A 15,646-nucleotide genomic window follows, 5' to 3' on the forward strand; every position below is an offset into this window, starting at 1 on the left:
TTGTAACTGCTGAAGGCCGGTGGATCATTTGACCTGCTACAGTAGGATAAAACCAAATCTTTGTTATATTCCACTGCACCCTTTGTGATAAAATTTAGATTGCGTTTTCTTTTGAATTACTATTTTGTTTTTAGAATGTCTTGAGCACCCATAAGTATGGATGTATTTTTCGATACTACCTCCATTTCAACGAATAAGGCTTATATTTTTTTCCCAAATGTCAAACTAAGTAAAGTTTGATAAGTTTTAGAAAAAAATATTAACATGTACATTTCAAAATCAACACCGTTAGACACATCAAGAAATATATTTTCATATGATATCTATATAGTATCATACTTCTTGATAGTTCTCTCTAAAAGTTTGGTCAAACTTTACTTTGCTTGACTTTTCAAAAAAATAAATAGGGCTTTTTCATTGGAACGGAGGGAGCACTATATCTCTGCTTTGACAGTACCTTTGCCTTGTGAATTACCATGAATAGAAAACATTCTGGTTTAACTTACCAATCAACTGTATGCAACAATTTGTAAATTTGTTTTAGAATTAGTTAGGACGGGAGAACTTTTCTTTATGCATGGCAGCTATCATCGTTAACAAACTTGAAATTATGTCTTTCCATCCTCTTACGCCCTTAATTGTAACAAATCACATCCATATTGGGAAGGGCTTCAAGTTAATGTATGATGGAAAAAAATGTGGGCTAAAAACTGATAAGTTTGCATTCATATGATTTTACCACCATTGTTTGAAACACTGGAGTGGTTACTGGACAAGGACTCCTGCATATCTTTCAAATTCTCTTTCCATTACATGTAGATAGAAGCGAGAAGGGACGTTTCCTTCTTCCATATTTTTAATATTTCCAACCAGGGTTATGCATACAAGCCCTAATCGCTAACGCCTGTTTGTTAGAATAGTATGATACTGAATGCCTGATCTAATCACTAACCTATATTCTTTTATATCTACCATAAATAGGCTATATATTATGTCAAGAAGGGGGGGTCAGTCTTTGTGGCAGCCCATATGTCAACAGGGACGACAGTTGTTGCAGAGTATGCCTTTGCTTTAGCAACAAAAGTATGCCTGACTTCACTGGGTTTTTATGTATATTTTTGTAAACTACGGCCTGTCGCTTCTTATTTACTCTGTTGTTTGCGGTCAGCAATCTGCTTGAGCTAGAGAACTTACTAGAATACTTAATAGTTGCTTCGAAAATCCTGATACATGTACACTTTTACTTTTGTTAGTAGATTGATGTCTTAAGTATTAGATACTTTCTTACAGTACTTCTCTATGTACTGTACCAGTCTATTCAAACCGTCGCAAATGACATGTATTGATATGTCTTGATAAAAAAGAATGCAAGCGTGGACACTGTGATAATAGACAGTGTTATTATGCAGCATATTAGAGCATCTCCACCCCCCCCCCCCCAAATAGTCGCCGGCAGGGTTTGCTGTATGGGGGGCTCCGGCATTGCGTCCTCTATTTAGGGAGGGTGTTCCCACACTGGCGCCTCCCATACGGCGGCCCCCAATTTTTTTTTCTTTTTTACAATATTTTGAAACAACATATCCATTTTATTCATACTATATTCATAATTCATACAATCACACAAATAGAATTAAATTATTCATGCAATCAAACAAATAGTACTTAAATTATTCATACAATCAATCAAACAAATAGTACTTAAATTATTCATACAACCAAAGAAATAGAAATAAAATCATGCATTTTTGGCGTCTCCTCTCCTCGCCCACAAATGCGCAGCTAGATCTGCCTTCAGTTGTACATGGACACCTGCATGTCGAATTTCATTGTGCATATGAAGAAAAGCGGCAAATTCTTGGGGTACATGCTCTACCTCAGCAAGTGGCCCTTGATAATCAATGGTTGATCATCCTGCACAGGTTCGTTGCGCTCGCTCTCAATGATCATGTTGTGCATGATCACACAGGCGTTCATCACCTCCCACATTTGAGACTTAGACCAAGTGAGAGCAGGGTACCTGACAATGGCGAAACGCTGCTGAACCACCCCAAAAGCACACTCAACATCCTTGCGTGCATGTTGCAAAATAAGCTTCCAGCTCGTTTGCTCGAGAGGGAATTTTCTTCACAAATGTAGCATACGTCGGGTAGATACCATCAGCTAGATAGTACCCCTTGTTATATGCGTGGCCGTTTACCTCAAAGTTCACGGCAGGAGCTTGTCCCTCAGCTAGCCTGGCAAACACCGGAGAGCGCTGCAGCACGTTGATATCATTGTTTGTTCCTGCCATGCCAAAAAATGCATGCCAAATCCAAAGGTCCTGGTCTGACACTGCACTCACCAGTATGCCCTTTGAAGATCCCCTGCCAAGCAAAAGGGCAATTCTTCCAGCCCCAATGCATACAGTCAAATGCTTCCGAGCATCCCAGGAAACCCTCTTGCTCCATTTTTTTGCAGGATCCGATGTATCAGCTTGATCCGAGCGGTATCAGCTTCTCTTGGTGCTCTCAAATAGTCTTTAGCAAACACCGCTATGACGGCTCGGCAAAACCTGTAGAGAGTCTCTGTACATGTTGACTCTGCCATCCGTAGGTAGTCATTGGCTGTATCTGGAGGAGCTATGTATGCAAGACAACGCATTGCAGCAGTGCACTTCTGAATTGAGGTGAAGCCCCACAAACCTGTGCAATCTTGCTTGGCAATGAAGTACTTGTCGTAGACAATCTTCAAGAACAGCTCCTTCTTCATCCTAAACCGGCGCCGAAATTTCTTCGGCGAATGAGTCGCATCGTCAAGCAGCATTGCGCCGTCTTGACGATGCCGGTTGATGTTCCTCCTCTTGCCTGGCTTTGAGCCGCCATGCTCGTCAGAATCAGCTGTTGTTGTTGCCGCCGGACAGCCTCAACGTTCTGCTCCTCCGTGAACAGTTGCACCATCATCTCGTCGTTGTTGTCCATCGTGGCAATCGGACGAACACCTTGCGGGCGGGGCGGTTGTGCCGCGGTGGCGGTGAGCTATGTTCCGGGCGAAACAGCGGCCGCCGGTCGAGGGGGTGGCGGCCGTGTCGATGGACGGTGGTTCCTAGACAGGCGGCGGTGTCTATTCGGCGGTGACTGCGACGGTGGCTATCTAGAGGGGTGGGAGTCGGCTCGGGCGTGGGTAGGAGGCGGGAAATCGGTGTGTCTGTATGCCAGGCGGAGCCCACGCTCGTTTTCTGTCGTGCCGCGAGTCGCCGAGAAGCCCGATTCGCGCCCTACACGAAGGGGCCGGCACGGGGATGCCGGCGATTCTATTGGGCTCAAAAACTAGCCGGCGCCGTTTGGGGTGCACCGGTGCGAGCCCAAAAACCACGCCGGCCCCCAAATCGCTATCGGGGCCGCTATGGGGCGCGCCGGTGGAGATGCTCTTATGTCAAGAAGTGCACTAGGGCATTCTGTACTGCTCCCATTACTCAGCAACCACAAATACAGAGATTTCTACGGGAAGTTTGATGTGAGACTTTTTACTGGAGACGTTAGCATCAGACCAGAGGCAACTTGCTTAATTATGACAACAGAAATATTATGCTCAATGCTCCATAGTGGTGCTGATATTGTACGGGATATTCAATAGGTATGCCACTGCAATTCTGATTTTTCATAGTGTAACATGCTCTGTTTTTCACTTTCCACTTTACATTTTGTAATCTTAGTAAGGGTGGTTCATGTACCTGATATGTGATTGATGATGCAATCAGATAATTTTGATGAAGTCCATTATGTCAATGATGCTGAGAGATGTGTAGTTTGGGAGGAAGTTATTAAATGCTCCCGAAGTGCATCAACATTGTTCTCCTTTCAGCAACGGTATGGACTGACCAATTTAGTGAAAACTGCAATTTTGTTATCTCTTTGCAGTCACCCAAATATGGTATACACAATTCTGATGCTGAAACTTTTACGCTGGAATAGTTGGGTCATATTATTTATGCAAATTATGGGATGCCATTAATGTAGCATATAGTAGTTCAAGAATCCTAGAACTATTTAGTTGCTTTTGCATTCTTAATTGATGATGAAAATCTTAAGGTGATCTGTCCATAGTTATGTCAAGATTTCTGATTGTGTAAGTTCCATAGCATGCAATTATGGTCATATGATCCAGGGACTAGATTATGTCATACATGTCTTGAGTAATAGGTATTCCCTCCGTTCGGAAAATAAGTGACTCAGCTATGTCTAGGTACAGATGTATCTAGATGCATACATCCGTATCTAGATAAAGTTGAGCCACTTATTTTCGAATGGAGGTTGTAGAACTTAGTGCAAGGCAGAAGAGTGAATTTATATGGCTAAATCCATATTTAACAGTTAACACCTTTTCTACTTAGTTGATGATTTTGTATTGTTCTTTCTAGGTCTTGACTGTTCTTTCTCATTCTTGAAAGTGTTGTTTGGAAACTATTATTTCTCGTTATCCTTTTTCCCTGTATCAACTGAAGAGCCTGTGCATTTTCTACATATTGTGAACTTTATGGCCGGAAATAAGCTACTAATTCCAAATAAGAGTGTCATGTGTTTCACATACTTCCTTTTATTCTTGTGTGAAGCATTAGGAAGATACATAAGCAAGCAACAGCAGCTTCAAACAAACCCATAGTCCATTTTTTTAAAATCACTATTTATTTAACGGTTACAAATATGTGGTATTTTTAACTTCATAAGTCCACACCCAGCTTGATCTGGCATACCACATAGAGATTGGAGCAGTTTTATTCGATCGATGAGAAAGCACCATTATTATTACGTATGATACCTCTTTGCTGACTTAGTTGTACGCGTCTGGGTTGGCGATGAGGTAGGCCTCAGCAGTGTTGAACATGTCACCAACAGAGTCCTTGGCCTTGAGCATCTTGTCCTTCCCCTCCACGCCCTTGTATGTGCATTCCACCTTGGCCACACTCCCACCGTTTGCCGTTGGCTTCACCTTGACGTTAAACGTGGCCGTCTCAGTGCCGTCACACTCGGTGGTGTATTTGCACTCACACTCATCGAGGAACTCAACCTTCTTCTTCATGACGTTGAAGGGCATGGCTGCACCATCAATTGCGTGTTATGGTTTGAACATGTGTGCCAGACAGCAGGTGACATGAATGTATTTCATCTGTGTGGTATGCATACGGCATACATGAGTTGCAGTTGCAGTGTCTGACGCTGCCGATGCCACCATCTCCCTCAGCATGGTGGGCGTTGATGAAAATGTATGGGGCGAGCTTGGGTGCCAGATTGTGCCAGTCCATGACGCAGGCGCGGAACTTGCGCTGCGCGGTCACTTGCGACTCGAGCTCGAGGGTCCAGCTGTTGGTGGAGGCCATTGCTGTGATTATCAACTACAACCGGGTGCAGATGGTGTGAGCCGAGACTTATTATACCTAGAGGAGAGGTGATGTTTGATGGTTGCCTGGAGAGAGGAAACAAGCGCTTTAAATAAATGAAACACGCGTTGGTGAAGCTAGGTCCATGAAGTTTTTTCAAATGTTTAGTTGAAGGGACGAATGCGTGTACAAATTAATGGAGAAATTAATGAAAAGAGAAGAATGGGCGTCCAGATAAAAAGCAAAAAATGAGTAAGGGCATCCAACGCGAATATAGGTAGCACATTTTCCTAGTTCCGAGATGTGTAAGGATGCATCCAATGCGAATAAATATGTGTGTGTTTGTTATGACCGGTTTGGTCTACCGCTGGAGGAGGCCCACCGGTCAGGCCTAGTTAGGGGCTTAGCTCAATTAGCAGATTTCTCTTATATAAGCAAGTTGTAATCGACCAGAATCATTAAGCAATAAACATATATTTGTGCCGACTCCTCAAGGAGTCGGACTCCCAACCCTAGCCGCCGCCGCCTTCTTCAAGCTCGCGCGACGGCGCCCTGCCGCCGGCGCCCTCGCCTCCGCACACACACCGCCCCTTCCTTCCCCTATAACCTCCACCCTAGACCGGGTAGACTAGCTGGTTCTACCAATTTGGTATCAGATTGTTCTCGTTCGGTCATGTCGTCTTCTCCAACCACCACCACCATCCCACCGCCCAAACCGCCCGCTTCCGTACCGCCGCCCTCGCAGCCGCCGCCCTCCACGGGAGTCGCGGCACCCATGGCGGAGGCTTCCGACGTCGCTCCCCTCCTCCCGCAGCAGGAGGTCTCGACGGCCATCCGCGATCTCGCCACCGCGGTCCAAGGCATCCGTCTGTACCTGATCGACACTGAGGGGATGACCACGCCGCCGCAGCCGCCGGCCCTCGACGCCTACTCGGCCGCGCCGGCGTTTCCGCCCGTCCAGGGCGTGCCCGCCCCGCCCCCGGCCTCGCCGCCCCCAACTCCGTGGTCGTCGTGGCAGCCGGCCCCCAGCGCCGGGCCCGCCTCGCTGCCCCAGGGCGTCCCCATCCAGCGGGTGCCGTTCCCGCCATCGCCCTCGCGGCTCCCGGCGTGGGTGACCGCGACGGAGCCCCCGCCCGTCTACTCGACCGCGTCGGCGCCTCCTCCCGTCTACACGACCGCCGGGGACCCTCCGAGGCCCTCCTTTCCGGAGCCGGCATACTCGCGCTTTGCAGAGCCCTACGCCGGCCGCACGGAGTACCCCGGCCAGGGCGCAGCCACCCCCACCCCCCCCCCACGCTACGCCAAGCTCGACTTCGCCACGTACGACGGCGTCGACCCCTCAACTGGCTCAACCAATGCGAGCAGTTCTTCCAAGGGCAGCGCACCCTCGCCTCGGACCGTACTTGGCTCGCCTCGTACCAACCTCCGCGGCTCCGCCCAGACATGGTATTACTCCCTCGAGCAGGACGAGGGCAGCATGCCCCAATGGGACCGCTTCCGCGAGCTCTGCCTTCTACGCTTCGGTCCTCCGATTCGCGGCAGTCGCTTGGCGGAACTTGGGCGTTTGGCCTTCACCACCACGGTGCAGGACTTCGCCGACCGCTTCCAGGCCCTCGCGTGCCATGCGCCCGGGGTGACAGGGCAGCAGCGCGCCGAGCTCTTCATTGGCGGCCTCCCCGACCACATCCGTGTGGACGTGGAACTCCAGGCCCCGCAGGACCTCAAGATGGCGATGCACTACGCGCGCGCTTATGAGCATCGCGCCCAGGCGGTTCAGCAGGCGCCCCGGCCCGTGGCGGACGCACCACTCGGCCTCCACCTCCGACCGCGGCCGCCACCCGCCCCACCCCGCCCGGGCCGGCAAGCCCCGCTCCAGCGGCTACTCGCACGTTCCGCCGACTCACCCCGGCGGAGCAGCTCGAACGCCGCCGCCTTGGGCTCTGCTTCAACTGCGACGACCCCTACACGCCCGGCCACGTGTGCCCGCGCCTCTTCTACCTGGAGACAGTCGACGCCATGAGCGCCTCCGAGAGAGATTGCAACTTGCAAGTGCAAGCGCGGGATGGTGACATGCCACAGCGTCAGCAGCGCCGAAAGCATACATGTTCAATTTTCTTGCTTCGAGTCTCGTGATGAGGCCATGCACGCTGTTCAGTGATGAGTAGTAGGCGGTGTAGCCACCTATAGCTTAATTTCGAACTGAGGAAATGCCGCAGGATGGACTGCCCATCGGTTTGGCTGAGCTATTGCTGTGGAGTGACCTTGATCGACCCATGTGGACCAGCAGCCAGCTGCAGTATTGTGGGCCAGAGGCATTAATTGCTCAGGGCAGAACGAGAATTAGAGTCTATTTGCTTTTTGCTATACTACTTTGCTATATTCATGCTTTTTTAGTGGTCCATCCAATGGTGAATACTGTAATAGCGTGAAACTACCTTCATTTTATCGAATAAGTTATATTTTTCCTACAAAAGTCAAACTAGGTGAAGTTTGATCAAGTGTTTAGAAAAAAAATAACATGTAATTCAAAATCAACACCGTTAGATACATCATGAAATATATTTTCATATGATATCTATATAGTGTCAAAGTTCTTGATAGTTTTTTTTAAAGTTTGGTCAAACTTTGCTTTGCTTAACTTTTCAAAAAAAATATAGGCCTTATTCAATGGAATGGAGGGAGTACTCCTATATCTCTTCTTTGACAATCTACAGTCTACACCTTTGCGTTGTAAATTACCACGAATATAAAACATTCAGTTTAACATACCAAGCAACTGTACGCCACAATTTGTAAATTTGTTTTAGAATTAGTTAGGATGGGAGAACTTTTCATTATGCATGGCAGCTATCATCGTTAACAAACTTGAAATTGTGTCTGTCCATCCTCTTACGCCCTTCACATCCATATTGTGAAGGGCTTCAAGTTAATGTACTCCCTCCATCCTATGAAATTTGTCTGAACTTTATCAAAATTTGGATGTATCTAGACATTATTTAGCATCTAGATACGTCTAAATTTTGACAAAGTTCAGACAAGTTTCGTGGGATGGAGGGAGTATGATAAAAAAAATTGTGGACTAAAGACTCGTAAGTTTGCATTCATATGGTTTTACCACCATTGTTTGAAACACTGGAGTGGTTAATGGACAAGTAATCCTGCATATCTTTTAAATTCTCTTTCCATTACAGAGATAGAAGCGAGAAGTGATGTTTCCTTCCTCCATATTTTTAATATTTCCAATCAAGGTTATGAATACATAGTATGATACTGAATGTCTGATCTAATCACTAACCTATATTCTTTATATCTACCATAAATAGGTTATATATTATGTCAAGAAGGGGGGATCAGTCATTGTGGCGGCCCATATGTCAGCAGGAAAGACAGTTGTTGCAGAGTATGCCTTTGCTTTAGCAGCAAAAGTATGGCTGACTTCACCGAAAACTCGGAAGTATGCCCGAGCTAGAGTGCTCCTTTTATCCAGTCCACACTAACCATTGATTTCTATAAGTGACGTCATATCCCTTGTTGTATAATCTTCAGTAAACCAACAGGCCAATACAGAGCCAGGACAAGCCAACCACCTCAATCGTATGCATCAAAGCCAAGCGAACCTAAAAGGCTACAGTGCAACGATGTAGTCTGCCAAAGTTTACGATGGTTTCGTTGATCGATCCTGTACCACGACTCTGACATTGGATGGGCTGCACCGCTCCCTCGGCGCCGCCTCTGCCGATGAAGAGGCAATGGTAGGAGATGGAGGCGCAGGCGGCCCTTCGTGGCGGCGGTGACCCGGAGGACTTCCCCGGGCAACAGTTCATCGTCGGCCGCTCCGTCGAGGAGGACTACGGTAGATGACGCTCGACCCGCGACAGGCGGTGGTGTGGTCCGCCATGAACCACGGCGAGAACTTTGTCGACCTCGCCGGTCCTTCTGAGCCGCTGGCGCCAAAGGAGGAGGAGGACGATTGGTCCTTCGACTTTTGGCGATGACGCGGACAACCTCGACTATAGCGCCTTCCGGGGGCGCCGCTAGTTTTTCTTACTTTTAAGCTCAAATTCGAGTCACTTTTGTATAAAACTAGTCTAATTCCGTATGAATTTTGTTTTTTTAATGTTTTTTACATTTGAATTTCGTTTTTTAAAATGTTTTTTACATTCCAAATGAAGGATACAGTGTCGGTGGGAGCGCCGCCACAGACCGGTTCACCTCGCCATCTCCCATCCTCCAATTGGGTGGGGAATGATGCACTGTGTAGGGTTTTGGTACATGATGAACCATTAACTACCTCGTACATGATGGGCCAAATGAGGTGCACACTGACATGTACCAGGGGCCGAAACGAGCAACTGCAAACTGCCTGGAATTGATGTCCATCGAACACCCACCCGCTCGGTCTTTAATTCGTGTACGATACGGTGCAGCAAAACTACACCGTATTGCTTCATTTAACAAATCCTGCCCTGTTTCATTTATTGCGCTTGCATGCCTCATCACCACTCGATATCACTTTTGATTTACGGATCAAATGAGCTCGGGCGCTATTCGTCCGCTCTCTGACTTCACTGGTTTTTTTTATGTATATTTTTTGTAAACTACGGCCATTCATGCTTCTTATTTGCTCTGTTATTTGTGGTCAGTAATCTGCTTGAGCTACAGAGGTTACTAGAATACTTTATAGTTGCTTTGAGAATCCTGATACATGTACACTTTTACTTTTGTAAGTAGATTGATGTATCACATACTTTTTTACAGCACTTCTCTATGTACTGTACCAGCTTATTCAAACGGTCGCAAATAACATGTATTGATATGTCTTGATAAAAAGAATGCAAGTGTGGACACTGTGATAATAGACAGTGTTATTATGCAGCATTGCACTAGGGCTGTCTGTACTGCTCCCACTAAAACTACCAGCAATCACAAATACAGAGATTTTTGCGGGAAGTTTGATGTGAGACTTCTTACTGGAGATGCTGGCATCAGACCATAGACAACTTGCTTAATTATGACAACAGAAATATTATGCTCAATGCTCCACAGTGGTACACGGGATAGGGATATTCAATGAGTATGCCACTGCATTTCTGTTTTTTCATAGTGTAACATGCTCTGTTTTTCACTTTCCACTTTACATTTTGTAATCTTATTAAGGGTGGTTCATGTACCTGATATGTGATTGATGATGCAATCAGGTAACTTTGATAAAGTCCATCATGTCAATGATGCTGAGAGATGTGTAGTTTGGGAGGAAGTTTAAATGGTCCCGAAGCACATCAACATTGTTCCCCTTTCAGCAACGGTATGGATTGATTGATTTAGTGACAACTGCAATTTTGTTATCACTCCCTTTGCAATCACCCAAATATGGTATACACAGTACTGATGCTGAAACTTTTACTCTGGAATAGTTGAGTCATACTCCGTATCAATTGTGCAATTTTGGCATGTCCTTAATGTAGCATATAGCTCAAGAATCCTAGAACTATTTAGTTGCTTTTGGATTCTTAATTGATAATGAAAATCTGATGTGGGCATAGTTATGCAAGATTTCTGATTGTGTATGTTTCATAGCATGCAATTATGGTCATATGATCCAGGGACCTAGATTATGTCATACATGTCTTGAGTAATAGATATTCCCCCATTTCGGAAATAAGTGACTCAACATTGTCTAGGTACGGATGTATCTAGACACATTTATGTGTGTAGACACATCCGTATCTAGATAAAGTTGAGTCACTTGTTTTCTAACAGAGGTTGTAGAACTTAGCGCAAGGCAGAAGAGTGAATTTATATGGCTTAATCCATATTTAACACTTAACACCTTTTCTGCTTAGTTGATGATTTTGTGTTGGTCTTTCTAGATCTTGACTATTCTTTCTCATTCTTGAAAGTGTTGTTTTTAATCAACTGAAGAGCCCGTGCATTTTCTGTATTTTGCTAACTTTATGGCTGGAAAAAGCTACCAATTCCAAATAAGAGTGTCATGTATTTCACATGCTTCCTTTTATTCTTGTGCGAACCATGAGGAAGATACATAAGCAAGTGACAGCAACTTCATACAAACCCACACTCCATTTTCTTTAAACCATTATTGATTTCACGGTTACAAGTACTCGCGGTATTTTTAACTTAATAAGTCCACACCTGGCTTGATCTGTCATACCACCTAGAGGTTGGAGCAGTTTTATTCGATTGAAGAGAAAGCACCATTATTATATATGATCCCTCTTTATTGAATTAGTTGTACGCGTCCGGGTTGGCGATGAGGTAGGCCTCGGCAGTGTTGAACATCTCAGCGACAGAGTCCTTAGCCTTGAGCATCTTGTCCTTCCCCCCCACGCCCTTGTACGTGCATTCCACCTTGGCCACACTCCCACCGTTGGCCGTTGGCTTCACCTTGACGTTAAATGTGGCCATCTCAGTGCCATCACACTCAATGGTATATTTGCACTCGCACTTGTCCACATCGAGGAACTCGACCTTCTTCTTCATGACGTTGAAGGGCATGGCTGCACCATCAATTGCGTGTTATGGTTTGAACATGTGTGCCAAACAGCAGGCGGCATGAATGCATGTCTTATGTGTGGTATGCATACCTGAGTTGCAGTTGTAGTGCCTGACGCTGCCGAAGCCGCCATCTCCTTCAGCATGGTGGGCGCTGTCGAAGATGTGTGGGGCGAGCTTGGGTGCCAGATTGTGCCAGTCCATGACGCAGGCGCGGAACTTGCGCGACGCGGCCACCTTCGACTCAAGCTCCAGGGTCCAGCTGTTGGTGGAGGCCATTGCTATGATTATCGACTACAACTGGGTGCAGATGTGTGAACTGAGAGTATTGTACCTAGAGAAGAAATAATGTTTTGTGGTTTCCTGGAGAGAGGAAGCAAGCGCTTTAAATAGATGAAGCCTGAGTTGCATTATGTGCAAGGATGCATCCAATACTAATAAAGTTTCTTATCCTCTATAGGGTGATGTATCCAATGCATCCCGCGTGTAGCTTAGTTATAATTTGATGTGATGGCCGTGGACTCTCCCGCTAGTAGACTATCTTATCATCTTGCTACTCTCCTCTACGAGTCGTCCGTCAAGTACCGGGTATTGTGGGATTTTTTCCCCTGAAAACTCGCCAGCACTAGTCATTTGGTGCAGTAGATGGAGCAGTCACTGGCCGTGAGAGAGCGTACCAAGGCATATGCTCTTTGGATAACGTCTCGTTTCCTTGTAGGAGTCATTTTCATCTTGCTCTTCTAGACTCTTCTCGTGAGCCCATGCTCACCGAAGCCCATGCTCGTTTCGTTGTAGGAGGCTAGGAGCTCATGGTTGGACAGTTACGTATTGCTGTATTGGCACTGCTCTCAACAAAGCCATCTGATCTGCTCACGAGTAGAGTAGCGCATGCAGCATGCGTTTACAGCTGAAGCCACTGAATTCTGAATTAGTTTCAGTCTGACAGAATCATTTCCTAGCGACACTTGTACTAGTTGAGAACTAATATGGCCGCTGTAACTGGCACGAGAAGTACTCATAGTTAAGAGAAAGATGTCACAGAGAATTTTCTGTGTAAACTTCTCTGGAACATTTTTGTATAAGCTGATAGCGCAGGAACCTTTGCTTCAGCTATTCAGTACTGTCGAACCACGTTCGACGATGCGCTTCGAGCAAAGCTAAGCAACTCATGTCAACCTGACCACCCGAGTACCATAAGCTTAAAGAGTTAAAGTTGATGGCCGATGGGAAGAAAAGCTACTAAAAAATCAGCCTATGGAGCATAAATGTATAATCCGGGTACATGAAAGTTCAGCCTTTCAAAAAGCTAGGCATATTTTACTCCCGGAAGTTGCCACCATCCTTTCAGTTTTCGGCTTCATGTTTGCTAAGTGACAGATAACGTTGCAGCCCTTCTTCGGTCTCTAGAAGCATATAGATGCGTTCGGCAAGCAGGAACTGCAATTCTGTAGTGGAGTTCTGAACAAATTGCAGTGCCAGAACAACAGTTCTACAGGGTACGTTCACCGAATAATAAGATGTCTAAACTATCACGGCAGGTAGTAAGTAGTATCTTAGTTCCGAGGGTGGGTGTCATACATACGTGAGCTCCAAAACTGCATAGAGCTGTTTAAATCCTGCCAAGAAAAAAACTCTAGACGAAGATGTAGTTTGTTTTTTTGGTGGCAGTAAGAGCATCACTAGCTGAAACTCCTAAAACGTCTTAGGAGCAAAAGACTTCGTTTTCGTCCTCTAATTGTCAAAACGTTTAGGGGAGCAAAATTTTTAGGAGTCCGCCTCCGCGGCGCCTACCTTTGCTCGCCGCGACTTGGCAAGCAAAGAAGATTCGTCTCCCACCCGCGTTCACACCTTTGCCGCCTATCACTGTCGGCGTTCACTCCACCGACCACCTACTGCCTTCGCCGCAAGCCAACACCCGTCTACGTTCTCCTTCCGCACTCCGCCGAGCTTGCTGGTGCCTGCCGTCGCCGAAATTGTGCCGGAGTTGGGCCGCAACCGTTTTGATTCCCTCGCCAATTCATGGTCGCTTCCTGCTGCAGCGAGCATGGTTTGTCTGAAGGCGACGTTGTCGGAAGATGGGGACCTTGTAATTCGACCGTCATGGAGATCGGCGTCGCCGGAACCGAGGCCCCAAGACTTTTTTTCCGACGAGGAGTATCTGGCCACGGCAACGGCCGGCGGCCGGCAAAACTTCTGTATGTCGCCATCCGGTCATCGCGTAGCCCCGACGGTCTTCTCACCCTTCCGCGCCGTCTCAACTCCGTTGGCCGCAATTCCCACCTCCCCCGCCACCGAGGTGTCCGATGAAATAATTAGGTGAATCTTTTTTTGGTTGTTTATCAATTTCTTTGCAACCGGGTGCTTCAACAAAGATTTTTTGACGGTACATGAAGAGGTTGAGGGAGATGATCTTCGACGACTCTTCGTCATCGGAGGAGGAGGAGGAAGAAGATGACGATTTGGAAATGGCTATGTTGATGATTTTGAGCGAGGTTTTTCGGCGGCCGAGGCTAGGATCCATGTTCGCCATCTGTACATTGACCGAGATAGAGTGGAGGGGCATGCCAAGCTCATGAGAGGTTGTTTCAACCCCCAATGCAACCTATCCGGAGAAGTATTTTCGGCACCGGTTCTGGTTTCACAAGAGTTTGTTTCTCACACAATTGCATGAGTCATATAGAAGTAATGTGATTGTTTTAAGCTTCAGAGGAGTGCATCGGGGGAGATGGGTGCAAGCCCATTGATGAAGTGTGTCGCCGTTGTTTGTGTGTTTGTCTATGGGTGTTCAACCGACACCATTGATGATTATGTCCGTATTGGAGAAGATACATGATTCAGAAATTCCTTGAAATGCACCTAACTACCCATAACAAAGATGTTCTTGTTGAGCATCACTGGCAATGTCCACACGAATCCTAGTTCTGCTGCTATTATTCTCTTTAATTCATATGAGCTTTGGTGTTTTGATTTTGAAGAATTTAAATTTGTTACGTTTATGAATTTGGTTTGTAATAATGAATTATTTAGGTTCACCGCTTAATATTTGGTTCAAATAATTTGATTTGCAACAAAAAAAAAGGTTTAGAGGCTAACACTACAGGAATGGTGGGATACGCCGACGGCCAAACCCTACGCCGAGGGCTTTTTATCGGGGCCGTCGGCGTACGGCCTCGCCGAGGCAGCGCCGGAAGACGCCCGTCGGCGTACACTTTCCGTCGGCGTAGAGGATGCTACGCCGAGGGCAGCCGTCGGCGTCAACCTGGCCCTCGGCGTAGGCACCAGCGTAGCTGCTGCTCCATCGGCGACGCGACGGCACGCTCACGGCGTTAGGCTAGACGCCGAGGGCTACCCTCGGCAAAGGGCATGGCCCCCCTATGCCGACGGCCACCCTCGGCATATAGGATTTTTTTTATTTTTTTATTTTTTTTCTCTCATATTACTTTATATTATGTTTCTATTATTTATTTACTAGTATGAATTATGTAAAAAAAGGTTCTATTTTTTAAGAATTCGACGATGCATTGCATATATGTAGGTCCCACGGGTGACGCTCTTCGCAGACGGGTCAACCGGAGCCACTAGGCCGAACTTCTGCTATCTATGTACATATGTCCTTAAAAATTTAGGAAAAATTCCATTGCTAACCCTAACTCCAACCCTAACCCTAACCGAGGCCATTCCCGCCCTAGGGTTTCCCGCTTCTGCGGGCCAACTTTCTATTTTGCGAACATTTTGGTAACCCTAAATCTCACCCGGATCCTATCCCTAACCCTAACCCTA

At 46.5% G+C, this 15,646-nt stretch overlaps 2 protein-coding genes across 2 annotated transcripts; both read right to left on the reverse strand.

Moving 5' to 3' along the window:
* Window positions 1-4,799: 4,799 nt before the first annotated feature.
* LOC124687344 (pathogenesis-related protein 1-like) lies at window positions 4,800-5,353 on the reverse strand. The gene is made up of 2 exons (XM_047221136.1): window positions 5,167-5,353; window positions 4,800-5,072 (listed from the first exon to the last, which is right to left on the reverse strand). Exons 1-2 carry the CDS (start codon window positions 5,351-5,353, stop codon window positions 4,807-4,809), a joined length of 453 nt encoding a protein of 150 aa, XP_047077092.1. The 3' UTR covers window positions 4,800-4,806.
* Window positions 5,354-11,326: 5,973 nt separating this feature from the next.
* On the reverse strand, window positions 11,327-12,232 carry LOC124687345 (pathogenesis-related protein 1-like). Its single transcript, XM_047221137.1, has 2 exons — window positions 11,959-12,232; window positions 11,327-11,871 (listed from the first exon to the last, which is right to left on the reverse strand). Exons 1-2 carry the CDS (start codon window positions 12,143-12,145, stop codon window positions 11,600-11,602), a joined length of 459 nt encoding a protein of 152 aa, XP_047077093.1. The 5' UTR covers window positions 12,146-12,232; the 3' UTR covers window positions 11,327-11,599.
* Between the last annotated feature and the right edge of the window lie 3,414 nt (window positions 12,233-15,646).

The sequence above is a fragment of the Lolium rigidum genome, chromosome 2, assembly GCF_022539505.1.
Source record: "Lolium rigidum isolate FL_2022 chromosome 2, APGP_CSIRO_Lrig_0.1, whole genome shotgun sequence".
NCBI classification, from domain to species: Eukaryota; Viridiplantae; Streptophyta; class Magnoliopsida; order Poales; family Poaceae; genus Lolium; species Lolium rigidum.

Coding starts and splice junctions, on each gene's coding strand:
- LOC124687344 (XM_047221136.1), bottom strand. CDS start 5,353: ATGGCCTCCACCAACAGCTGGACCCTCGAGCTCGAGTCGCAAGTGACC. Junction 5,073..5,166: donor ACACTGCAACTGCAACTCAT/GTATGCCGTATG, acceptor TTGATGGTGCAG/CCATGCCCTTCAACGTCATG.
- LOC124687345 (XM_047221137.1), bottom strand. CDS start 12,145: ATGGCCTCCACCAACAGCTGGACCCTGGAGCTTGAGTCGAAGGTGGCC. Junction 11,872..11,958: donor GCACTACAACTGCAACTCAG/GTATGCATACCA, acceptor TTGATGGTGCAG/CCATGCCCTTCAACGTCATG.